This window comes from Struthio camelus, chromosome 24, assembly GCF_040807025.1.
Source record: "Struthio camelus isolate bStrCam1 chromosome 24, bStrCam1.hap1, whole genome shotgun sequence".
Taxonomy (NCBI): Eukaryota; Metazoa; Chordata; class Aves; order Struthioniformes; family Struthionidae; genus Struthio; species Struthio camelus.
Window position 1 is genome coordinate 8,019,712 of NC_090965.1, and position 15,860 is coordinate 8,035,571.

General features: G+C 41.2%; 1 protein-coding gene across 1 annotated transcript in view; it reads left to right on the plus strand.

Annotated features, from left to right (window-relative positions):
* The first annotated feature begins 4,859 nt into the window (after positions 1–4,859).
* The window catches only part of LOC104142389 (complement receptor type 1), a 53,990-nt gene continuing 42,989 nt past the window's right edge, over positions 4,860–15,860 (plus strand). Inside the window, exons 1-15 of the mRNA XM_068917860.1 lie at positions 4,860–5,069; positions 5,326–5,411; positions 6,416–6,571; positions 7,104–7,295; positions 7,898–7,994; positions 8,868–8,953; positions 9,371–9,583; positions 10,216–10,398; positions 11,011–11,199; positions 12,028–12,228; positions 13,624–13,806; positions 14,224–14,412; positions 14,737–14,916; positions 15,071–15,237; positions 15,464–15,611. Coding sequence (XP_068773961.1) covers positions 6,484–6,571; positions 7,104–7,295; positions 7,898–7,994; positions 8,868–8,953; positions 9,371–9,583; positions 10,216–10,398; positions 11,011–11,199; positions 12,028–12,228; positions 13,624–13,806; positions 14,224–14,412; positions 14,737–14,916; positions 15,071–15,237; positions 15,464–15,611 — 2,116 coding nt within the window. The 5' untranslated portion in view covers positions 4,860–5,069; positions 5,326–5,411; positions 6,416–6,483. The remainder of the gene's footprint in view (positions 5,070–5,325; positions 5,412–6,415; positions 6,572–7,103; positions 7,296–7,897; positions 7,995–8,867; positions 8,954–9,370; positions 9,584–10,215; positions 10,399–11,010; positions 11,200–12,027; positions 12,229–13,623; positions 13,807–14,223; positions 14,413–14,736; positions 14,917–15,070; positions 15,238–15,463; positions 15,612–15,860) is intronic.

Below are 15,860 nucleotides of genomic sequence, written 5' to 3' on the forward strand. Positions count from 1 at the left end.
GAGAGAAAATATCTTTTACAATGGGGATCTCAATTTCTTTACTCTTACAATGAACCAATATGCTGGAAAATCAGAATATAATTTTCTGTTCAGTGTCTAGGAATAGCAGGGCCATGCATTTAGGATTTGTAAGAAGCACATGCTTTTTATGGCACTTCTTAATGTTCCAGGTTTTACGCCCACAACACTTTTTTCTTTTTTTTAACTTGGATACAAATAAACTGTGAAAGTTAGTGATTTAAATGCTATCTTTAATACAATTTAAGCTGTTCTAGTATCTAGCACGTAGATAGCGAAACTCATTGCAGCAAAGCTAGTGTAATGGCTGTTACTTAAATGCTCCATATGAATGGCATAAATAACACCTCAACTTTTATGGCTTTCTCTCATGCATCTTGACTTGTGTTTAGGTAAACTTCGTTTTGTCTCACTCCTACTATTCTCCTTGTAATAAATGCAAAATTGTCACACTTGGAATCCTAACATTAAGTGAAGAAATGAGTGTTTAGGTACCTAAATGGGAAGCTGGTTTTTGTTAGCTGTTATACCTGTTGTTTCCAGTGACTTCAACAGAAGCCCCAGAATTTCTGGGATCAAAATTGTTGTCTTAAATGTGTAAATAAGTGTTGGCCATATCTAAAGTAGGTATGCATACTTGAAAAATGTAGACCAGGAAGTTTAAATAAAGGAGAGCCCTTTTTTTGCCTTTACCGCCAAGGAGCTCAGCAGCCTGGAAGCCTGAGGTTTACCGTGGAATTTTGAGAGCTCAAATCCAGCCCTTTTAATCACTCCCAATGTTTTAACTCAGTAACGCTGTGGCAAGAGAGGGCCACAGCAATGGCCCAGTCACTAATCTCAACATCCTAGGATCTATGAGGAACTTAAATGGTATGTTGACCTTAGGCAATTACTCTGTAGAGGGATGAAATTCGCAATGGGTGAGAAAGTTTGTTTTGTATTAGTTTTGTTCTGCAGGATCTTCCCACTGAAGTGAAGGTTTGTTGCAATAGGAAAATCTATTCTTTGTTTTTAAATTTTATAATGCTTAGAAATAAGTAAGGAAAGAGGGAAAGAGAAAATATTGTGAAGGAAGAGATTTATAGTCTATTGCATAGTAATAGTCACTTTCCAGAGTAAACCTCTAAATGCATGAACTTGTACCTGAACAGACTGGCTGCTTCTAGCAATAAATCCTTCCGCTATACAGGAAAGATGAATAGAAACGTACTGTAAGATGTGTACGAGCAATATGCTGTGATAACTTTACACAATGCTAAGAAGTTAATTATATGTGTCATTGAGTAGTTAATGGTTGTAACAAAACAAATATATATTTTTACATGCCATTTCATGAAATGAATGTTGCTGCTAATATGTTGGCAGTCTTAACTCTTTAATCGTTGCTAAAAATCCATTCTGCAATAGGAATTTTGGATCACTAGCTTTGGGTCCTGTATTCTTATCCAGTAGCTACTTGTTTTGGCAGTAGCCTTATCGATAGTAGTCTCCTGGGTTGTGGGACAGAGCCTGTCAGCTGTATCGACAGAAGTCTGAATACATGCCTCTGTGCTTTAGTTAAAGCCTGAATACAGTTCTGTTCTCCTTTATTTTAACTTTCAAAAGCTGTAAATGTGTGTCTGTCAAGTAGAGTACTGACAAATTTGTGGTGATCATATACTCGTCATGGTGATGCAGGTGAATAATAAATACGCCTGACATTACAGCTCGCAAGTTCTCCAGAGTCATTGATGGTTGGGACTGAGCAATGCCAGAGCGTGCACAGATCTCCCCAGCCTGAAACCAGCTAGCAAGTGTTTTGTGCCAGGTATTTCCTTGAAATCACCTGACTTTCATGGCATTATTCATGGAAATACTTCAGAATAAATAAAGATTGCACAATTTACCTGAATTTAAAGATTAGAAAAGAGGCTTGTGCTTTCAGTTACACCAGAGTTGTCTTCCTTTGCTAAGCAGATACAGGTTGTGTTCAAAACACTCTAGTAGTTTATGAAGTATTGTATTTAGCTGTGTGATAAGTGGACCTGTCTACTTTGTTGGCACCAAGAGGAGGTTTCCCCTGACTTGCCTCCATCCTTTTTTAGTGTCGGATGTGGCAGTGCATGCTGTCACATTGAATAAATTCTGCCTGTCTGGCAGGACCATCCATTAAGATGTGCACTGCTAACTCTGCGATCATAGAGTTGCAGTTCAGGGGGCTTGTTGGCATGTCCTCTTTAGAACTTATTTTAACACAAAAGTTTATGATCACTCCAGTGAAATCCTTTCCATCTTTGCTGTCAAGGATGGGGAGAATTGAAATGTGAGGAAAAAGGCTTAAAGTAAAACCAGTCTGAGTAGCTTGAGGCTGAGTATTCTTGCTGTGACATTACAACTGCTATTTCTCTGTAACTCTTCCCCTTCCAGTCATCCCTGGCAGTTCTGTTTGTCCTCACATCCTTCTCTCTTCTGTGTTGTGACGGTTAATTAAGAGCTCAACACAGCCGTTCCCAGGCCACAGGGCTGAACACTGTAGGAACAACCTTGAGAGAGAGGTGTTGCCTTCAGTACTTCCGGCACATGCCTGGATGTGAAGGGGGCTGAGAGGTTCCTGTCCCAAGAAGAGTGCTACAGATGCCACCTCTGCTGTTTCTGTCCGGCTATTCTTTTGTCTCTGTCAGGTAGTGAACGCTGTAAACTGCATCTCTGTATTTAGTGAGATGGATGTTCCGTGTCTGCTTGGAATTTTGCTACCTTATGGCCTACTACTGATGTTTTGTTTGTTTTAGGTTAAATAATACAGTATATGCAGACTTATCTTGCTGTATGTTGTGTACTTATGCACAAATATCACATGCGCTTTTATTTGCAATAAAGAAGTTTAAAAAAAATCTTGTTTCTCATGTTATTTTCCATCAGCCTTTGCTATAACTGTCTGTATTGTCTGCTGCCTTTGCAAGGTAATTGTTTTTGAATCTATGGAGTCTATGGAAAGTATTTGGAGGAAGAGGGTCGTAGCGGAGAACAGACTTGTCTGGCTTTTAGGAGTTACAGAGATGGTTTGGAAAAGACTGGTGCTATACCCCTGAGCTACTGCTGCTGTTCCCCTTCCCTAAATAATCAATTTTAAGGGTGTTATAAGTGGAGCTATTGGAAATCAAATTTGAGTTTCCTTTGGAGCTGTTAAGGTAGGAACACCCTTTTCCCCGGAAAAAACAAACAAACAAACAAACAAAAAACCCTCTTCTTCTCAAATACATTTCAAGAAAAGCAACCAGTCTTATGAATCTCTAGCTATGATTTCCAGCATATGCAGCTGGAAACCAGCTTTTACAGTTGTCTCTGAACTACATTGTTCCGAGCAGATTAGGGTAGGAAGATCTGTGTGCACCCATGTGTTTGACTGGAAGGAGCTGTGAAAACTCAAGGAGATTGGTGACGGAACTAACTGTGAGAAAGTGGTAATTTTGCAGACCTTATGAATACTTCACTGCTTTCCTTTGCTAGACAAGCAAGGGACTCACCAGCCACAGCCTGAAGAGAAGCTGGAGAAACCTTGTGGATGTGGTCAATGAAAACCCCTTCTATCTTGTTTACCCAATTGCAAGCTATGGGTTGAGGAAGTCTTATGGGTGTTTTGTAGCTGTCAAAGCGGGAGATGGCTTTTGTATAGCTGTTTCCCAAACCTGGTTTGCTCCAGGCTGATACTCACAGCAGTAAGTACAGCAACTAGACAGTTACTAACTAATCTCCTGGGAGGCAAGATGCCCATAAGGAAGTTACTTTTAATTTTTTTTCAGCCCCCCCCCCCCCCCCCCCCCCAAATCAGACAGATCGTTCTGAGTCATCTGGGAAAAATAAATCAAGAAGAAGACTTGTGTTTGAGAGTAACTGGATTCTTGTAAATATTTGATGGAGGTCACTGCCTCCTCTGAAGTAACCAGGGGCCTGTTGTGAGCAAGCCCAAACTTGCGGCGTGAAATAAAGCAGCATGTTAGATGGTGTTTTGCAAAGCGAGAACCAAATCTCTCTCACTACTTTTTGGCTTGGGCTCAGCTGAACTTTAGAAAGATAATATATCCCTCCCCAAACACAGGGATGCAGTAAATTTTTTTTTGGCAAGAACCCCTCAGATTTGGCAGAACAAAGCAATATCTATGAAAAATAAGATCTAGGGGGTAAAAAGGCCATTGTCAAATTTTTGATGATAATTCAAGCCTGCTCTAAATGAAACCATGCAGCCAAAGTACATAAGGACAAATGGTTATGACCTCTGCCAAAACTCTCATCACTGGAAAATTTAACAGAGACAACTAGATTTAGGTACAGCTTTCAGGTACAGCTCAATAGGGAGAAAGCGTGGCTGGGTGTGCCTTCAAGGACGTGGGCGTTCAGTTGTCGGTGATATTTCCCAAGACCTCATGCTCTTCTGAGCTCTCCTCTGACTCTTCCAGCTGGTGTTATTTTAATGAGATTAGAGAGAGTTGGTTGAAGAAACCGTATTTCGAACGCTCATCATAAGGCTTTCAAAGTCAGAAGACGTGTGCTCGTAACAGATCTGCTCCAGGGTGAAACAATCATCTCAAGCAGGTCCAAGTAGTGCACTCCAGTACGGTGTATATCTTATGTCAGAACGACACTGGCCGCCTTACCGTTGCTTGGTATTGGAACAGGCAGCAACCCATTCAGCTAAGCTCTGGATAACTTTACATGCATATCATTTCAGGAAAGAACTGGCAGCTCAGAACAGAAAATAAACAATTTCAACATCTGCGTGGGTTGAATTCAGCTCTCTAATGTTTCATTTTGTAGGTTGAGTAAACTACTTCCTTGTTCAGAGGAGGAGTTAATAATTTATAGGTATACTGGCACAACTCTGGTCTCTGCAGAACTCAAACTTGTCTGTTTTTAGCCTTCTCTGAGCATTTCTGAGGGTGTGGGCATATCGTAACTCCTTCTTTAGCACTGTTGTGCCTGGTTTCAGGGGTATTTAGACTAAGAAAGTCATCGCTTTGTCTTGCAGGAACCAAACGTACGTGACCTCTGTCTATCTCCTGCTGAGAGACCTTCAGGTAAGATAACTAGAGCTGTACAGCTTCAGGCAACATTGTTCTTGGGAACTGGTTTGGAGCATTCTTGCAACGCTAGTAGGCTTGCATATTAGTAAAGCTAAATCAAGTTAAACCAAGAGCTGTAACAAGAACTGAGGGAAAGCCAGAAAAAATGAAATAGCAGCAAGAAGTGCTAGGTTTAGGGCAGATGGGAAAAAAAGAGAGGAATAACTTTAGTAGGAAGACATGCTTAACTTTTCTTTCTTTCTTCTTTTAGTTACTAATTTCTCATTAAAGTCACCTTTGGGCAAAGTCTGTACAATGTAGAAAGCTTCTACGGACTGTCTCATTTCCAGAAGCGAGGTAGGTACATAACATTGAAAGGGTTTAGGCTCATAAATATTGAACTGAATAACTGAAGGCCAGAGAGGACTTATTTGATGATGTCTGAGAGAACCAGGTTAGTCCAAATTGTACTTATATCACATCCTGAACTGGAATTTAGTCTCCGAAATGACTTATATGCTTTGTAGCTTTACTCCAATTGATATTATTTGCACAAAGCTATTGTGCAGATGTTAAATAGTTGTATCTTTCTAGTGAGGCATTTTTCACACACACAAACACAAACACGTACACCCTCCCCCCCTGCCCAATATATAATACTTTGCTGAGGGATTGTATTGACTCCAGCTGGATTTTGCCTGACTCTGAATTTGCTTCCAAAAAATTTATTACTAAAACAAAATGTTTTATCCATGAGTAAATTTCAGACTGGACTTTTTTCCAGAAGGCATAGAGAAATTTATGACCCTGTAGGGGTCATAAATACCCCTGTAGGTATTCATTTGACTGGTCAGCTGGAAAGAACTATATATGGGCATGAACAAAAAAGTATACAATGGTTTGAAGTAGAACCTGGCGAACTGCAAAGGAATTATCTTATGGTTTGAGTGGAACTTTTATTCTTTATTCTTTTTTGTATCTTAGTTTTACATTTTAATTAAAAGCTGCATTCTCAAAAATGCAAAGAAATGAGACTAGTTGAGTAAAGCTCATGGAAGTTACTTAAAATGTGCAGTCCTATTTATGTTATATTTTCATTTCTTTTTGTGTGAGGTGTTTGAGCCAACCTTGCTTACCCAAATTCAGTCCTACCTCGGCAGATCAGAGCCTCTGTGGTGTATATTGCTGCCATCTGCCCCAGTGGAGGGGCTCTGCTCTATTACAATTTGTGCTGCAATAGCATCTACAATGTCTATCCAAACCGTAACTAGAGGAAAGAGACAGAGAAATGAGACCTGTTTGTATGAGCTATGTTTATCCTCAGTAAAAATTCAGTGCTCTGTCCTCTGCTATTTTTACAGATATTTTGCTTAGAAAAAAAACTGTGATAACTTCTGTGAGATCTTCAGGCAGGGAAGCTGGACTAAAGATGTCATCTTTGCAGACTGGGAAGCAGAAGTATCATGCCACCATCCTTAGACTGTTACTTGCTGCTGGTCTTGTTGTAGCTGTCCGGAGTAAGTGAACATAAAAATGGAGCAATCCACCAGGATGAACTATCAGTCTTGGAAGGGAGACTTTCTCCTGAGGTTCATATAACTGTGGTCATTCTCTTTTTCTCGTTGCGTTTGCATTTTTAGAACACTGTAAATCTCTGTGATGAGAATCACTCTTCCTTTGGCTTTTTTTCCCTTGGTCTGCAACCTTTATAGTGTTGATTCCAGATGAAAAAGGCGATAAAGGATGATAAATCATTGCAATTTATACTTAATGGGGTTAGAAAAAAGTTAATCTGGGCTTTGTCACTAACAGTTGGATGAAAGAGCAAACAGAAAAGCACATGGTGATGTTTCTCCTCTGTGCTCCTGCACCCTCTCCTGTGGCTTAGAGATGCCCTGAGGCACCGACCAGCCTTCTCTTCCTTGCGTTCAGCAGCTCAGGAATTATGACTGCTGAAGTGTCCTCTCCTGAACCTTAACAGTAAACCAGGCCTAAACTCTAAGTGCTTTTCCTCAGAATGTATTTCTGATAGATCTTTTCTGCTGCTAGGTGCCTGTGAGCTTCCGCCACGTTTCTCATCTGCAGAACTGAAAGATGCTTATCGCGGCATTAGCCAATTTCCTGCTCATTCAAAGGTGGAATACGTCTGTCGTCCAGGCTACAAGAGAAATCTCAGTGTCAAAAGCACTTTGGTTTGTGAAATGAATGATGAGTGGAAAGGATCAGACAAAATTTGTATACGTGAGTATGTTTTGGGTTTACTTTTGATCTTATTTTTTATTCACTAGTCCTGTCAGCTCATTTTGTTTAAGCAGTATAAAAGTGATTGTATGGGATGGTGACAGATCAGTGATGTGACATGAAACACCAGTTACACTCCACTAAGTGCCTGAAATGATGGCAACAGCTGAAATCTGCTTTGATGCTGGTTGCCTTTAATTGTTGACTCTGACTATATTGAAAAGTGTTTTCTTTTACTCTGACACTTTGTAACTCTTGGTTCACAAAATGCATTTTGAACTGTCAATAACAGAATCCTCTAGTTGTGAAGAAACACTGTTGGACTTGGCAGGTTTACTGCAAAACTGCTGTTAGACTGGCACATACAAAAATGCCAATCAGAGGCTGACTCTGCATCATGACCTGGCAGATTTCTGATACCTGTATTCTTAACAGAATCTTTGAATCATGGAATAATTTAGGATTGCAAGGGAAATCTGGAGGTTTATGGTCCACCCCCTTGCTCAACAGAGGAGGAATACTCTGTTTTCCTTCTGCGTTTTATTTTACTTGTTCTTCAGGAAAATAAACTAAGAACTGATTCCGGTCCTGTTGTCCTCCAGCAAGGTCATGCAGCTATCCTGGAGAGCCAGTCAATGGCAGACTTCTAGGAGAACAATTCAGTTTTGGTTCAACAGCAAACTTCACCTGTGAAGCTGGGTAAGCACTGAGCACTCAGAGGCACAGATCTTTAGGACCTTAAGAAACTTTCTAGTTTAATTTTCTGTAAGACAGAGGCTAACGCACTGCCTCTGGCTCAAGCCCGTATGTCATGATTGACTCAAAGCATGTGGTCTAGGAACTCTTCCAATTTGCATTCAAAGACTTAAAAGGACAGAGAGTACACTGCACTGCATAGGCCCGTTATGGATCTTTGTGCTCACTAGTAATTGCAAGCCAGAAACAAGGTAAAACGTATCTATCTTCCCTGGTGGATTTTCTAAGCTCTCTCCCTCTACCTTAAAGAGCCTTTACTTTGCAAACCATGATCAAAATATCTTTTAGCTTTTCCTTTTAAAGCTTGAAGACTGTTTTCTTAAACTTGTACTTAGAGGCAGTTCTTCCGGAACTCAGCTTGCTCCCATAGCCCGTTCTAGACCTTTTCCAATGTTTCTGTATCTTTTGAAGGAGGGCTGTACTCAGAGCTTTAGTGATAGTCTTGGTATGATGTCCAGTGAGACAGGGAAACTGGTAATCCTACCTCTTTTTACAAGAAGTATGTGAGATAAAGGCATGAGACATCCCAAGCATAGATGTTATGTGTCACTGTAGCTATATTTCAGAATCAAAATATGGCATTTCTCACAGATCAAAATTTTAGATAAAATAGACATTTTTCCTTAGAAACCAAATGCTTATTCATTAAAAAATAAAGTTTTCTCAAAAATGCAATGTATTGTTGAAAAAAATGCCATTAAGTAAAGCTCTAATTATGCTAATGTAAGGAAGCTAAAGGCATACTGATGGCAGTGATACAGATAACATGTCAAAACCGAGTTTGACACACAATTTTTTTCCTCTTATTTCACATAGGCACAGACTGATTGGAAATTCCCAAATTCAGTGTGTAATTAGAAATGGGGTTGTTACGTGGGACGGAGACGTTCCAGTCTGTGAACGTAAGTAGAGTTCCTTAACTGAATTATTGTGCAAATATTACTGAGACTGGATAAAAATTAGCCATGTTATCCTATTGACAATTTCGGTAGTTCGTTGCATGTTCATTTGCATAGTCTGTTTTTTTTCCTGCATCATCCTGTAGAAAAGTTTGCTCTCTAGGAGGAGGATAGCTGCACGTAACATGGACGTATCCCTAAACTGCACCACTGCAGGGTCAGATCTCTGCTGTGTATGACCAGTGGTGTGTGACTCTCCTGAGCTCCACAGGAACTACCTTTAATTTCACATGGCCAACGTTTCTGGCACCTTATGTTTCAACTTCTTTCTCTTATCAGATCTTTGATTCAAAATGATTTAATTCCTTCTCTCTTTCTCTCTTGTTCTTCCCGTCCCTCAACCATTCCGCTTTTCTTTAGCAATACCATGCTCACCCCCTCCGGATATAGCGAATGGAGTGTATAGTGGAACTGCTGGAGATGATTTCAGTTACGGAGCTTCTGTCACTTATCAGTGTAACCCTGTCAAAAGAGGAGAGACACCTTTCTCACTGATCGGAGATGCCTCTATTCACTGTACAACCACAGACAACCTAAACGGTGTCTGGAGCAAGCCTGCCCCTGAGTGCAAAGGTAATCTGTTCCTGTGCTTGGGATGTCCGTGCACACTTGTAAACTCGTTGGCAAATGGTAGCGACGCAAGCCATAGCAGCTTAACTGTGATTGTCTAGTGACCAGTCTCTTAAAGCTGCATTCTTCTTTGGAGCTATATCCCTCCATTAGGGTACTGGAATCACCTCTTAGAGAAGAGGTCCTCTGAGTTTGGTAGCGGTGATAAGATTTACGGCCTCTCGTGGGGGAGCTCCCATCGCTGAGGCAGTGAATCGCTCATGGTCACTAAGTTAGCAAGGGAAATTTGAGTGCTACTTCATTCAGGTTCACAGAAGAGCAGGCAATGAATCTGGCCTGCCAGCCTGTGTAAAATATAATGCCTGCAAAGAATTCAGAAAACGAGTGTAGTACCTGCTGCCTTTGCTTTACTCTTTTTATGCTTTGCCATAATAAAATATAAAATAAATAAAATAAAAAATGCTGCGATATAGAGTAAGGAGCAGTTCAAAAATATCACGTCAGTTTGGTACCTTGTGCTGTACATTTTCAACCTTTTTGGTGAACATATGCTACAGGAATTTCTTTAATATTTTAATCTCCTCTCTCCTAACTATAACTATTATTTCCTAAGTGATGGTGTTTCCTTGATACAGTGGTTCGCTGTAAACATCCAAATATTGACAATGGAAAACTGTTGAGCAGATATAGAGCTGAGTACACCTACAGAGACACCGTGATGTTTGACTGTGACTTCCGCTATGCCATGAATGGCAGTGATATATCTACATGCACAGAAAATAGCATTTGGGACCCTCCAGTGCCAGTTTGTCAACGAAGTAAGTGCGTGGAATGAGCTCTACTCTAACTTCTCCCAGAAACTGCTTCAGCGAAATTCCCACTGATTTAAGAAAGTGTTAGTTTATGAAAGTAACAGCTCCAAAATTTAACTTATTGGAATTTTTGAGCAATCTGTCTGTTGACCAAAAGTGACTTCCCATTTCATGTTTTCTGGCAGCACTCTGGAAGAAAAATAATTTTAAGAATTTATAACTTCAGGCCGTATAGACTAAAGCCTTGTCACAATCAAGCTGGTAAGGGTTTCTCAGTAGAATTCAAAGAGACCAAATTAAACTTTCTATATTTAATATTTTTAAAGTTCAGTGACCCATGAGGGCAGAGCCTCGAATAGTATATATTATAAATTATATCTCATTACAACATAGTAGGGTAAATTACCTACAATCTGAAATTATTTATACGTTTTCATTTGTTTGCATTGAATTAATTCCTCAGTATTACCGAATTCAGGTAATTTCCTTGTGTGGATCTCAAAGAAAGAACAATGTGAGCTCGTGAATATTTTAAAGTTCTCTCCTATGTTACGTTCTATTATGAACCTCACTGAATTATCACTGGAAATGCCCTTAATTTTTTTGTTTTATTCCTAGGTAGCTGTGATGACCCTCCTGATGTGTATAATGCTGTTAAAAAAAACCTTGCTGGCAATTTATTTCCTATTAAGACTCTAGTTACGTATGAGTGTCAGGTGGGCCATGAGTTCAGCCCTGGAGAAACCATGTGGCATATTGAATGTCTGCCGGATTTTACGTGGACTGAAGTTTCATATTCTTGTGAAAGTAAGTTCATAATCCTTTGGCTTAATTATTCTTGTAATTTGGCAAAACTATTGCCAAGAAACTGTACGTAGTCTGCTGTTGTGCATATCACAGAGTTGGGGGAAAGAGGCAAGGATGAATGTGGGGAATACTGTGATTACCCAGTTAAGTGTGTGATTAATCTGTTTAACTTGTCCCTTTAACTAAGGGACTTCAGCACTGTAGTTACAGGCTAAATAGCCTGGCAGGCATTGCAGACCGTGTTTAAGTCTGAGCAGTTGCACCTGGGCTGCTCCGAGTACCCAAGTTAACATGTTTCTAGTCATGGCTGTGACTCTTGAATGCCACTTCAGTTTATTCCCTGGCCTCAGTATTTTCTCTGCTTTACTTATTCGCTATGTTTTCTAGTCCCTTTAATCTGTGGAAAAATAGTCATTGCCATGTCAAGGACCCCTTGCTCCATCTGAGGAAAGATTGCAATTGCAGAGGTGCTTGCAAACACTCCAACACGCAGGAGTGTGTCAGGAACAGTGTTGGGGTGGATTTTGTCTGCTGTGGCAGGTTTCAGCATACGGCTCTGCAGAGTTTCTGAGCAATCCTGCTGCCAGGGGAAAGATGGGCGCAGCGCTTCTTGCTGATGTCAGCAATGACAAGGCAGCTTAGATTTAAAAGGACAGAAAATGACTTATGGTTTCCCTGGATCTCCATCTGCACACTGGTAAATTCTGGAATGTCCAGAAATGGCCTCTGTCTTACAAAGCATTCATTCTTTCATGTCAAATGAATCTGCTGTCATCCAGATGTCTTTGCCATGATTTCAGACTGTTGCTAATGTTTGGTATTTCTCAGGAGTTCGTTGTCCAAATCCAGATGTCAGAAATGGAAAGCACATACATGCATGGAGTTATAAAGAGGACAATTATGAGTATGGAGACAGAGTTCAAATTACGTGTAATCATGGCTATACTTTCAAAGATCATGACAATGAAGTTGTGCTTCAGTGTACAGTGAATGGTACATGGGATCGTGAAATACCGGAGTGCATTCTAGGTGGGTATGGTTTGTGAAGCATATTGACTTGATGACTGCTTATTTTTGACTGCAAAGGTTTGGGTCACTGTACAGTGTAGTTGCCTGCTCCTGTTAGCAAAAAAATGCATGCAAAAATATACATATGACCTTAGAGGATGATAGTGGTAGCCAAGCAGTGTTTTGTTCCACTTCCATGTATCCCCAAACCAAGTCGTCTTCGTGTGTTAGCTGGGAAGTAGTAAGCAGCAAAAGCTACAGACGGATCATTATATTGCTTGAGGATTACTGTGGAAAAAGTGAGAGGTTTTGACAGTGGGCTGATTCAGTGTTTGGGAAGTGAAGAAGAGTTTTGGTAGCTTGCAGGGGCTTAGAAGAAGGCTCAGAGAAGTTTACCTAGCTGGAAGTTGATCTGATTTGTACTTTGAACAATAACTGGGCTGGTTTGCTGACTTGGGGCTTGAGAGCAGCAGATGTTCTCAACGTTTTTCCTCAAGTGAGCAAGGGAAGAACTAGGAGCCACAGCACCCTATGAAATAGGTTATGGTGTCTTATTTCTAGGTGGACGATTAGTTTCAGCAATTTCAGTTATTTATGCTACTTCTGCTTCCTCTAAGACGCTTTGCTCACTAGATAATACTGTATTTTTTCTCGGTAGCATGTGACCCAGACCAGCTGGTGTTAGGGAGAGGGCAAAAAGGGCTTTAGGATGACAGGATGCACAGAAAATATTTCATCTCTCTGCCTTTTGCTGTTCTCCTGACCACCTTTCTAGCCTGTGAGCCTCTCTCTGATGCTTGATCCTTAGTGTACACACTGCCTGTTTTCTGAGCCCCAGTGTCCCTAGGCATCACCACAGCTGGCTTGTCATCTTTTCCTACTCATCTAATTCTCACTGTGAGCAATGCCAGTCAATTGCTGCAAACAGTCTGAACGCAAAAGCTTGGGGAAACCTTACCAGGAGGAAACAGCCTACTCCATCTCACAGAACAGACAGCGTTAGACCTTGGATACTTCCTTGCCCTGGCCCTAATGTTGCCTGTCAGGTTCTCAGTAATCTCATGAATCCAGTTCAGTGAGAAACTGTTGGCTGCTATCATCTGGGAAAATAACGGCGAGTGGTGCTGAGTGCCCTAAGGTGGGACGTGCAGCCTGAGTAGGGTGAGATGTGCTGCCCATAAAGAGTGTTCCCTATAGCATGCACCTTCAACAACAGCCTCAGGAAGACTTTACTGTAGGAGCAGAAAGTCCTTTAAAGTTACAAAAGAAATGTTGAGACCTGTCACTTGCATTTAGATGATATTCACCTTTTTTGTCAGGGGGCAGATGTTCTTGATAACCTTGTCTTCTACATGGGAAATAACTGGAATTATTATTTCAAAATACATGAGATCCTTTATCTTCTGGTGTTTGTAGAACCTTTGTGCCCAGAGCCAGTCATTGATCATGGAAGAGAGGTTTATAAGAGTAGAAATAACTACGCCCCTGGGACCCAAGTGAGGATAACATGTGATTCTGGCTATGTCCTCAGAGGCCAGGCATTGGTTGAATGTCAGGCTGACAAGAGCTGGGCCCCTCAACTACCATTTTGCGATGAAGGTATGTGTACTGCAACATCATTGCTAAGAAGATGTATGGTACATCACTATTTAGAAACAGTGGTGAGTAGGCAACCTACCTTCAGCATCTACTTCTGGGAAGGGGGAAGATCATCACTGGCTTATGGGCTTAAACCTTTATTTATGTATCTTTTCCTGGAGTTGTAATCCAGGTCAGAGCTGTGCAAGAGGTGAAAGCATTAAGCTGATGTGAGAGGCTCCATTGGGGTCCGATTTGGCAAGTAACTGGGCAACAACTTAATGTGAATTTGCCTAAGTTCAAACATGAAGTTAATTCTGGTACTTCACTGATATCCGAGAACCAATTCTGATTCTCACCTAAATATTAAAATCATGCTTTTCTTTTCCTCCCTTTCCCCCCTTTCCTCATTTTTCTTTTTTCCCCTTTATTTTATAGTCTGTGGCCCACCTCCAAAAATCAACAATGGCCAGCACTCTGGCTTGAAAACAGAGCACTTCCCCTACGGATCCGAAGTAACATACAGATGCGCAGAGGGTTTGTCCCTCATTGGGGAGTCCTCCATTTACTGCACGTCTGACGACGGGGTAAACCTGATGTGGAGCGGACCTGCCCCAGAGTGCAAAGGTGTGATTCGTTTCCCTTGTACGAGGTCAGATTCGAGTCCAGACCTAGGTGCAATATTAGGTCTAAGCACAAGAGGGTTAGCAGTGAGCAGGGCTACCTGGAGGTCCCGCAGTCTCCTGCAGTCTGCTTTGCAGACGTGACCGCTCCAGATTGGAAGATGACCCATATGGAAATTGGGACTGTGGTTCTTATACATGGAAGGCCAGAAAGGGGTCAGGAAGAGTTAGCACGCCCCACCTAATCTTGATGGTCTACGATCACCACTGTCACTGGAGGAAGGCCGGCAACCAGATTAACACAAAGGCCTCTGTTTTCTTTCCTCAGTGGTTCGATGTCCAAAGCCAGTAATCGACAATGGCAGGATGACTACACAAAGGCATACGTTTCCGTACGGGGTGGCCGTGCGATTTTCTTGTAACGAAGGCTACGTGCTACACGGCAGTAACGAGAGTCGGTGCCTGGGTGACAGCGCCTGGCATCCTCCTCTGCCGACCTGTCAGCCAGGTGCGTCCAAAGCTGGAGCTGATGGCCCATGACTGGCTAGAGCAGGCTAGGTGGTGACTGCTTTTTTACGTTCCTAACAGTAAGTGGAACTCCTAGTGTTTTCTCCTGTTCCTCCTCCGATTGAATTATTTTCTGGTATGCATTTTCCTTTCAGTTCAGTGTCACCTACCAGTGGGAGATGACCTAGTGCTTTACACTGACAAGTCAGGGTATGAAGTGAACGAAACCCTAACCTTCTCCTGCAAAAGTGATGACAGTCAATTAATAACTTCAAGAACTACCTGCTCAGCTGATGGCAAATGGATACCATCACCCAAATGCGTAAGTACCATCATCTGCCCAGGCTTTTAGTGTATCTTGCCCCATATACAGCCTGGAATAGCACTAGTCCAACTTCTTGAATGTGTTTACTTCATTACAATAGGGCTAGCATGATTAAATAAGTACAGCAGGAAGGGGACGCTCAGTATGTGGGTCCTTTCCTCTAAAGCATAGTCTCATGCCCTATATCTTTGTTTTGTTTCTTTTAAATAAAAAACCCATTCAGCATGATACATGTAAGAAGTTTCTTCGAGCTAGAGAAATTCTGCAGTGTGAAGTTCCTCTGGCAGAACTGAAAAATGTGCTGGAAGTATGGAAATTGTATCTGGAGATCCAGAAACTTGAAAAGAAGCTAAACATCACAGTAAACAGCTGAATGTTGCAAGTGGTATCATAACAGCTATGTTTCCTTTGATGCATGTTGAATAATCATAGTGACTGAGGATTTTTAGTGACTTTGTAATTCATACTAAAACATAAGTAGGCAGAAAAAGAATTAACCAATTAGTCAAGGATATTTGTCATATGGGGAGTCAGAAAGTAAGTTTTTTGGCCCATTATGTTAGAGGTCACCGAGTTAGGTTTGTACATCACCATATACATTTCAAAGGTTCACATTTAGA